This window comes from Pinus tabuliformis, chromosome X (genome assembly GCF_031772625.1).
Source record: "Pinus tabuliformis cultivar Carrire ecotype Pingquan chromosome X, CPIR1, whole genome shotgun sequence".
NCBI lineage: Eukaryota > Viridiplantae > Streptophyta > Pinopsida > Pinales > Pinaceae > Pinus > Pinus tabuliformis.
This window is the reverse complement of record NC_142308.1, coordinates 553122201-553132589: the sequence shown is the minus strand read 5'-3', so window position 1 is coordinate 553132589 and position 10389 is coordinate 553122201. Positions and strand designations below refer to the sequence as shown.

General features: G+C 33.9%; 1 protein-coding gene across 1 annotated transcript; it reads right to left on the bottom strand.

Annotated features, from left to right (window-relative positions):
- Nucleotides 1–1304: 1304 nt before the first annotated feature.
- Nucleotides 1305–6732, bottom strand: LOC149141191 (L-gulonolactone oxidase 2-like). The gene is made up of 2 exons (XM_089448324.1): nucleotides 5701–6732; nucleotides 1305–2511 (listed from the first exon to the last, which is right to left on the bottom strand). The coding sequence occupies exons 1-2, from the start codon at nucleotides 6644–6646 to the stop codon at nucleotides 1631–1633; spliced, it is 1827 nt and encodes a 608-aa protein (XP_089304450.1). The 5' UTR covers nucleotides 6647–6732; the 3' UTR covers nucleotides 1305–1630.
- Between the last annotated feature and the right edge of the window lie 3657 nt (nucleotides 6733–10389).

Sequence of the window (10389 nt, the reverse complement as noted above, 5' to 3'; positions counted from 1 at the left end):
GGAAACACATAGGTAACAAATTGTCATAAACAGACACTCCATCACACAAACCCATGGGGACAAAGGCATAAACATTAGGTAGATAAACGCTTCAGCAACAACAACCACAAACCATATAATCCTAGCCAAGACAGCTTATAAACCACCACATCTCGCACCAGTAACGCTCCACTGAAGCGGAAAAATAAAGAGGCCCAAAAGTAGGGATAAGTTGACAAAAAAGTCGTTGCACCCGAGCCCCCTCAACTCCCATCGAATGCAACAACAGAAAAGGAGGCACTCCCGTCGAATACAACAACATAAAAGGAAGAACGAAACAATGACTCACACACCCTAGTTCCATCAACTCCCTTTACAAGAATAATAAATGTCTCCCTTCACAAGAATAACATATGTAAACTATCAAGCCAGGCAGCAACTCGACTGTAGCGAACTAGAGCTTTAGTGGTGTCGTCCAACCAAAACAAAGAGGAAAGAAGACAACAATGATAAGGGTTTGTACAACCCTCTTTGACCCATGTTATTAATATAATAATAATAATAATATTTTTAAAGTCAATAAGCTATTCATATAATGAAACCTCGGTCACCCCACCATCCAATTAATTACATCATAAATCAGAGCCACACCCACCATCCAAAAATTGAAATACTATTCCTATTAAAAATTTAAAACAACTTAATAATATTTCATCTAACCCACCATCGGATTAATTATACCATAAAAACCACAAAACCCCAAATCCAAATATTGGGATACTATTGACATTGAAATTTTGAAACAATATAATTGGAAGGATGTTGAAAGCTTATCAAGCTTATCCAAGAGTACAATATTAATCAGGAAAGGTGTAATAATACAAATAAACTTCATGGTTTAAATCAAATGAATATTCCGATTAATTATACCATAAAAACCCAAAAACCCCACCATCCAAATATTGGGATACTATTACATTGAAATTTTGAAACAATATAATGGGAAGGATGTTGAAAGCTTATCCAAGAGTGCAATATTAATGAGCGGAGGTATAATAATACAAATAAACTTCATGGTTTAAATCAAATGAATATTCCGATTAATTATACCATAAAAACCCAAAAACCCCACCATCCAAAGATTGGGATACTATTACATTGAAATTTTGAAACAATATAATGGGAAGGACGTTGAAAGCTTATCCAAGAGTACAATATTAATGAGCAGAGGTGTAATAATGCAAATCAACTTCATGAATTAAATCAAATGAATACAAATCAACTTCATGGATTAAATCAAATGAATATTCATGAGCAGAGGTGTGATAATACAAATCAACTTCATGGATTAAATCAAATGAATATTCCAATTAATTATACCATAAAAACCCAAAAACCACACAATCCGAATATTGGGATACTATTGACATTGAAATTTTGAAAGAATATAATGGGAAGGATGTTGAAAGCTTATCCAAGAGTACAGTTTTAATGAGCAGAGGTAATAATACAAATCAACTTCATGGATTAAAATCAAATGAATATTATGTGCAGCACTTCATTGATCATGATTTATTAATGGATCATCAACTCAATGCCGTGATGCTTTCACTATTAGAAAGAACCAATCATAATTTTGATTAATGGATCATCAATTCAAGGCCGTGATGCCGTCAGTGGTCCTGCAGACACGAGCTCGCTTCCATATTCTTCCAGGCCTACAGAAGTAGCCTTTATGGGGCGCACAGTGTTTATCCTCTCTGCATTTACACAGTTTCTCCAATGCACAACCGTCTTTGAAAATTTCAACTCCTTTTCCATCAATACCAAGCAATCCATCTGTCCAATTATTAGAAAACAAGCCATCTGCATCCAGTTCCCGCTTCACTTTCAGAAATTTCCCCAAATTCACAGCCCTCTTGCTGGTTCCCTGAAACAGGTACCCCCCTGACTTTCCCCAGTGGAGTGTGCCCCCATACTTCTCCACCAACATTTGCTGAATCTCTTCAAAAACTTCCAAATTCCATTTTGGCGTCTCTGCGTCCCGACCTCTCAAATACTCGAATTCAAACGTGATTACATCCTCAGAATGGCCCAAATATGCCTTCGACTTTTTGACAGAGCGCATGGTGATTCCCTCCACAACCTCGAGCTCGCACAAGGCCTCTGGATTCAAATCTCGGATTCTCTTGATATCAAGAATCGCCTCTCTGACCCTGCGCAAAGGAACGTAGATCTCGTCGTCATTGCCTTTCAAGCCAGCCACACGACGATCCCACGAACAAATTGATTGATTTGCATCCAAAATGTTGCTGGGTGTGCATAAATTGGGATTGGGCTCTTGTTTATGAGAGTAACCCTGGCATCCTCCGGTTGCCTGCATATGGTTATTAAATCCTATTACGGGATACCCGGTGAAGCCTTTCAGAATATGGTTCAAGAATCCCCCACCTGAGGGTGCTCTGGCGTTCATGCCACTTTCACTCAGACTGCATAGCTTCTCGGAGTCGCGGGTTGAGTCAATCATTTCCACTGCGACATATACATATACAGACTGTTAAATTCCACACCATACATGAAATAATAAAAAGTAAGAAAGGGAAGCTCACTGCCATCCTTATCTCATCCATATCTGATTGCAGATGTCATACAATACATTTACAGACTGTTAATGCATATTATTGGTGTTTCACTCAGAATCTTCAAATTTTACATTTATGTGCAAGGTTAATTCAGCGGTTTAAAGTTCGGTGTTGTCTAGGCAGGTCATAATTTCGTTGGAAAAATTATTATTTTTTGTCTTAGATTTCAGCAAGAATCTAGCCATTTTTCCACAATTTTAAATTGGACCATAGGAGTGAATAGTTTTTTTAAATGATAGAAAATAGATTCAGCAAAAAAACGTAAGCCACTCAAAATCTTCAAACTTAACAGCTGTAATTTTCCAAATTTTCTACTAAATTTTTTGCGGCCATAGTCTAATAATTTTTTTTGCCTTGAAAGTTTGAAAAATTTTGGCTGAGATTTTTGTAAATCTAAATAAAAATTGTTAAAATTCATAATTTTAAGTGCCCTAAAATTTTTTGATGATGCTAAATCTTTTTCCATCATCAAAAACATGATTCAAATACTGAGCTTACAAAACTTTTTAATCTTTTTTATCAAATTCCAACCAATTTTTTTTATCAAATTCCAACCTCCCTACAATACTCCGTTCAACTGTCTTCAAAACTAAGGATATCGTAATTAATAATGCAGGGATATCGTAATTAATGATGCATATACCACACGGCAGATTACCTTTCAATTAATAAATTAACTCTGACAGATAATTGTTCGCACGACAAAGGCACATGTTCCCTTACAATGATGATGAACAGAAGTTTCACAAAGTCTCATAAATGATCTTTTAATTCATGTACCACTTTCAATGTATACAATGAATATGTGAACAGGAGAGCTGCAGGGAATACCTAAGCGAAAAACAGAAAAGCTGCCAGGAATACCTAAGCGAAAATGTGGTAATATTACATTTTATTTTCTTTGTAGCACAAATATATGTTTTAGCTGAGAAACGGATTGATCAGGTTAACTGCATCAGGCTATTCCCAATTTTATTACCCACACTGCTCTGCTTATCCATGGCCATTCATTCTTATCTCTATTTGTCTTTGGAATAATACAATTTAGGTTAGTTAAATTGTGAAATTTAGCCATCCATAAACACTATTAATGCATTGAAGAAAGCTGTAGAATAAGAGTTATAGCACTGGGAAAGAACCTGGAACTGGGTGTAAAGTATCTGATCTGAGCTCAACCAAGATGTTGTGGTAAGTTATTATAAGAATATTAGGAAGATAAGAAATAATTTTCAGAAGCTTTAAAGTGAAATTTCGGGTTTCTCTATCTCAAAACATTATGGGAAGAAAGAATTTATCAATTGTATAACACTAAAAAAATTGAATATGAAAAACATTTTTTCTTGGATTATTCCTCCTCCCCTCGCTCATCAATTCTCATTTCCAAAACATCTTCTTAACTTTCAACTTTCTTAACTTATTCGACCAAAATAATTATAATAATTTAAAGAGCTATTATCATTTCTATTTAATTATATAAACCATATTTTAAAAATTCTCAACTAATTTATTTTCTTAAAATTTTATAGAACTTAGTATCAGTACACCTTAATCATCGTCATAAACTAATTCGTTACCGACATGGAAACTTAAAATTCAAAAATACCTTTGTGCACCAGGGTAAAAAGAGGATTAGGTATACGAAAAGTCTGCACCGAGATTATGGAAAATTGTTGAAACTTAAAATGTCTCTGACGAGTTAGGTATAATAAAAGTCTGCACTAACCGGACGCAAAATCAATGTTCTGTTATGACGATGATACCATGATGAGGCAAGTAATTTATTGTGTGAAATTTTGATGTATGTAATTATATGTGGTGTATACAAGATTATTTTTTAAGTGGAGTTTATATTTTGTGAATTTTGGTGATAAGATATAAGGGGATTTTGATGGCTTAAATGTATTTAAGTGATTTAAAAAAATTAAATTTCTTGAATTGTAAACTTTCATTTAGATTTGATCTTTTTAAATTTTTTCATAAATCTAAAATTAAAATAAATTTATATTAATATTTAATTTTAATTAATATTTTAATTATTAAATTAATTATAAATTTTATTTTATTTATTATTTAATTTGTTATTACTTTTAAATAAAAAAATTTATTATTAATATCGTGTTCTTTGGTAATTGTAATTAATATGTTTTAAAATTTTCCCTTCTCTATGCAACAAAATTTTAAATTTTAAATATTTTAAATATATATATATTTAAATAAAAAATGTGATTTTTCATTTTAGTATATCCTAACTAAATTTTTATAAATTATTTTAAAATTTATTATAAATACACTAATTATTATAAATGAGATCAATTTTTTTTTAAATATTTAAATTATATTATTTTAATAAATATAAATTTTCTCAAATTTTAAATAAAATTAATTTAAAAATATATACAAAATTAAAAAAATAAGATATCAAACAAGTCATGGAAAATGTCTCTATCTAAAATGTCAATTTATCTTAACATCATATCTTCATCTAAAAAGTCATGGAAACTGTCCCTATCTAACATGCTAATTAAGATTATAGAGTTTACATGTTTCTTTTTTAAATCATGGAGATGTCTTTATCTAAAATGTCAATTTATCTTAGCATCCTATCTTCACATAACAAGTCATGGAAACTGTCCCTATCTAACATGCTAATTAAAATTATAGAGTTTATAATTTCTTCGTTGGCTTGGCCCATGGGAATTCTAACTTGCCAATCAAACAGAACCATAAACTAGGAAAATAATAAATTCCATTTCAAATTAAAATTATAGAGTTTATAATTTCTTCTTTGGCTTGGCCCATGGGAATTCTAACTTGCCAATCAAACAGAACCATAAACTAAGAAAATAATAAATTCCATTTCAAAAATACAAAAGAACAAAGAATTTCTTAATAAATTTATACGGTTCCCAAAGAAGTTATACTGTGACAACCCAGAAATAACAAATACTTTTAGTCGTTTGTTAGACTGTGAGCTCCTCACCAACCTCAATGCAAATAAGAGATTAAATTTTTGAAACACATGGATTTCAAAAAATGAATTGCAATGACAAAAAAAACTCAACCAAATCTAAATACTCACAAAAATCTCCAATCTGCTCGGCCTCTGCGACTGTTGTGGGTTGCCCAAGCTGTGACATTTTGTTCACACCGTCTCCACCAACGCTCGGACACACGCGATCCACCTCCATGAAAAGCACCTTGCGATGTGCAGGGTACCACCATGCGTCTCCAAACTCGTGCTTTCTCACAAAATCTTCTATCACGTTCTCAAACCCATCGTCTTCCACCAAACTAATCGACACAGAACGCTTGAACATGGTCTCCAACCTAAACGTCACTTGCGAAATTGCTCCCAGCAACCCAAGAGACAATACAGCACCTCTGAATTTTTCCTGCTCTTCCTCTTCTGTAATGGTTATAACCTTTGCATAACCTTGTGCAGCAGAAGCAGGGACAACAATCCTCAATCCCACAACATACTCATGAATTGCACTTCCTCTCTCCATAACTCCACTCCCATGAGCTCCAGTACTGATGGCCCCACCTGCACTTACTCCATCCCAGTATGTCATGGCTGGCAAAGCTAAACCTTCTTCTGCAGCTGCATCGATCACATTTCTCATCATCACGCCAGCGTCCACAGAAACTGTCATGGCCATCTTATCAACCTGGATTGTTGAATCATAGTCCCTGGTGCTTATGATCACCCCTTCTTCATCATCCACACACGCCAGCTTTGGCAAGCTGTGAGAAAAACTACTCACAACTTTTATCTTTTTTCCCCTCTTAACTGCATCTGCAACAGCATGAATGAGCTCAGTTTCTTTCTTGGGAAACACTGCACTGCCAGCCTTGCAAACGCTCAAGTCGTCCCAGATTCCCTGATAATTGAAAATCTGACATCCTGAATTGGAGTCGGAATCGCATTCCACCGATGGAGGAGGCACGCAGGCCAAATTAATATCTACTGAGAACATTAAAAAGCCCATGCTCAGAATAATGAATTCCGGTCGAAATATTCCCATGATACTGAACCTCACAACAGCATATAACACTATCTGTTTATACTGCAGTCTGTCGCGTACATGCACACTACATATCTGTGAGTATCTCACTGATATATAGACTGACAGATTGATTGATTTTTCGTGACTTACATGTAAGAATATTCTTTCCCATGTCAGTTATTTACATGTAAAAATATTCTTTCCATAGTCTGTGTGAGTTAAAAATAATATTAATTATTTTTAACTCCCTCCTTAATGGAGAAAGTGGTTACATTGTCATAACGTTCTCCCTAAAGTTTAGGGGTTTGGGTGCAACTTCATAATTCCTAGTATTGTATTTAATGATGTAATCTTTCATTGATGAATAATCTACATCTCTTTCTTTTCAATTCTGTTCACATTTTCTCTGTGTGTACAAGTAACGGGCATACCATTGGGCATTAAATGCCCGGCTACATGCGCCCCGTTTAGTTGTTTAACACACCCGCGCGGTGATAGATAAATAAAAAATAAGGTCTATTACCGCGCGCGTGTGTTAAACAGCTATCGGGGGCGCATGTAGCCGGGCATTTAATGCCCAATAGTATCCCAGTTAGCTCTTGCCCTCGAGGTATGGGTGAGCATTAACTACCCTACTGCACAGCATTCAATGCTCTCTAGGGCTGGGTATGAACAGTCAGATTTGAATCAAACTTCAAATCTCATGATGCATACTTAGCCACAGGCAGCATTGAGTGCTACGTAACACAGTAAAATATTGTTAGCCAGATTGGTGACTTTAGTCTAATTTCATCTATGCTATGAATTTTCTAACCTAGACTCCCCCCTCTCTCACTCCCTGTGGGTCTCTTTTCTAGTGTCTTGTTACCCTAAGCCTTCTAGTGTAGGGAGCCTCCCTGCCCAATTATCTCCTCCCCTTCTCGAAGTGTTTGGTTTTTTTCATTGCACTTTGCATCTCTAGGCTCTGACTCCTTATGGAGAGCAAAGACCACCTCTCTTTTTCTTTTGACCACTTCAGCCATTGTAATATTTTCCCACACCCCTTCGTTGACAGTCATGATGAGAACAATGAACTTTGGTCGCACGTTTGCCAGCAATTCATTAATATCTTTTTCTTGACTGAAGATTAATAAAAATTTTAGACCAAGGTGAACCACCTTAAAGATGAACTTGATGAGATTCGTTGTCAACTTCCAAACCTGGCCAACAACACTCTTGATGGCCTTGGTGGCCTTTTGGACAAGATGTCAATCAACCCTCCCCTATGTTTGCATACTCCCTATCCTCCCCTATGAGCTATGTTTGCACACTATAAATGTATTTTGTTATGTGGCTAGTTTTGTAATCCCTTATGATCTTTTTTGAAGATCTTGTTTCTTTAAACTAAATGTAAAAATCAGATACAAATTTAATATCATAATTACTTTTTTTTAATATATTAGAAATTTTTAATAAAAAAATATAATATATATTTTTGAATTTTTATACTAACAGTGATAAATATTTTAATTTTAAAATTATTAATTATTTAATAAATAAAAAAATATATCATAAAACCTAATCATTTTAATATCTAAATTTTAACATCATAACAATAAATTTCAACATAATATTAATATTAATATTAATATTAAAATAAATAAATATATATATATATCAATCTTAAATAAAATAATAATAATAATATTAAGGAATTTAGACTTCTGTGATCCATAACATTGTATAGATAATCTTCGGCAAAATCACATAACCAATCTTTTGTCGACGCGTTTCGAACCAACCAGTGTGGTTCATCGTCAGGACAAGTTGAAGAACCAATCCGGATTAGCTGATTAAATAGAGTGTGCAGAGACTCCAACGGCTATATTGCCAACGGCTAATTTGACCTAAGGATCCCGGTCAAACCACTAATTTAACTATTAACATTTCTATAAATAGCTAAAACAGTTAAATTTGTTAATTATATCTAAGATTAAAATCATTTAATCATATGAGTATTAAATATAATGGTCATATATTTATTAGATGATCTATAATTATTATTATTCTACTATTATTTAAGTATAAATAAACGATACTCTTAGAATTTAGTTATCTTAGGTAAAATTATACTATTTTAATATTTATTATTTACATATAATGGTCCTATATAATAGCTAAAACAGGTAATTATAAACATAAAAATAGCTGTAATAATATCTAAGATTAAACTTATTGAAAAATATAATATCCATGTTTATTATTTTCTTTTATTTTTTAAGTATAATAATCTATAAATATTATCATTCTAATATTATTTAAATATAAATAAATGTTAATCTTAGAATTTAGTTATCTTCGGTAAAAAATTTTACCATTCAATTATTCATTCAATAATCACCTATGTTTATTAATGAATCCATATTTATTTAATAATTCATAATATCAATAATAAATAGAGTTCTTATTAAAAAATTTATTATTATTAGAATAAAGTAATATTCACGTTTATTAATACTAGAATAACAATATTATTGTTATATCATATATATATTTATTTATACTACTATCTAATTCTCTTTTAAACCTAATGGTCATTGGTAAACAATGTCTCCTTTAATATATAAATAACCGAATTATATTTATTAATTACTCAATATATACTCAATATTTTATTATTAAAGTTAAATGTGCCATTAGGTAAATATAATATTACTTATAAGGTTTAAAAGGGTTTTTTAGACATTAGTAAAGGAAGCATATTTAATCAAAATAATGGAACCAAAAAATCTAATCTAATAAATCCAATATTATCATAAACGGGACAAGGTTAATACCCTAAAACTAGGACTAATCCGCCAAAAACGAAACTAAAGGAGGGGGAAGACGGAAACACAAGGGGAATGAGGAGGCTAGGAAGACAAGGCTGGGACCCAGCAGCTGCTAATCTTCCAGCCATCATCCCTATTAAGATTATTCGGCCTTTTTTCAATCTCCAGGGCCTCTCTAAATTTGCGATGGTGAAACTGCGCAACTTTGGCAATGACTTGAGCCTCTTCTATACATACATGATGCATAGTCTTCCTTGCATGTTCAGCCAGGGCTGAGGACTTGGTCCTACCATGTCTCAAGTCAGCCGAATGCTCACTAATCCGTTGAGTGATAGAGCGACCAGTCTCACCAATATAAGGGGTCCCACAGGAACAGGGAATGATATAGACGCCCTTCATGTCCTTAGGGTCAATCGGGTCTTTTACAGACCTGAGGGAGCCACGGATAGTGTTGAGAGGTCTAAAAGTAGCGGGAACATCGTACTTCCTCAGAATTCTCGCAATCCTATCCGTGGTCCCCTGGATGTAAGGAAGGTTCACACCCATGATATGATCTTTAGGAACCTTTCGGATTGAAGGCTCCTTCTTGGCCCTCAGGAAGGCTCTACGACCGAGGTGCCTATTGTAACCATTCTTCTCAAAGACATCAAGGAGATGAGCTTTCTCTGTTTCTAGGCTCTCATCATCCGAAATTCTAACAGCACGGGTGGCGAGCGTGCTAAGAACCCCTAACTTCTGAGCGGGGAAATGATGCGAAGAAGCATGCAAGAATTGCTCAGTATGCGTCTTCTTTCTAAACACCCGATGAGAAAAGGAACCATCCTCCTTCTTAGAGATGAGAACATCCAAGAACGGAAGACAACCATTATCTTCTTTTTCCATCGTGAATTTAATGGCGGCGGATTGGTTATTGAGGTGACTAAAGAAACGATCCAGCTCGTCGGGACCATG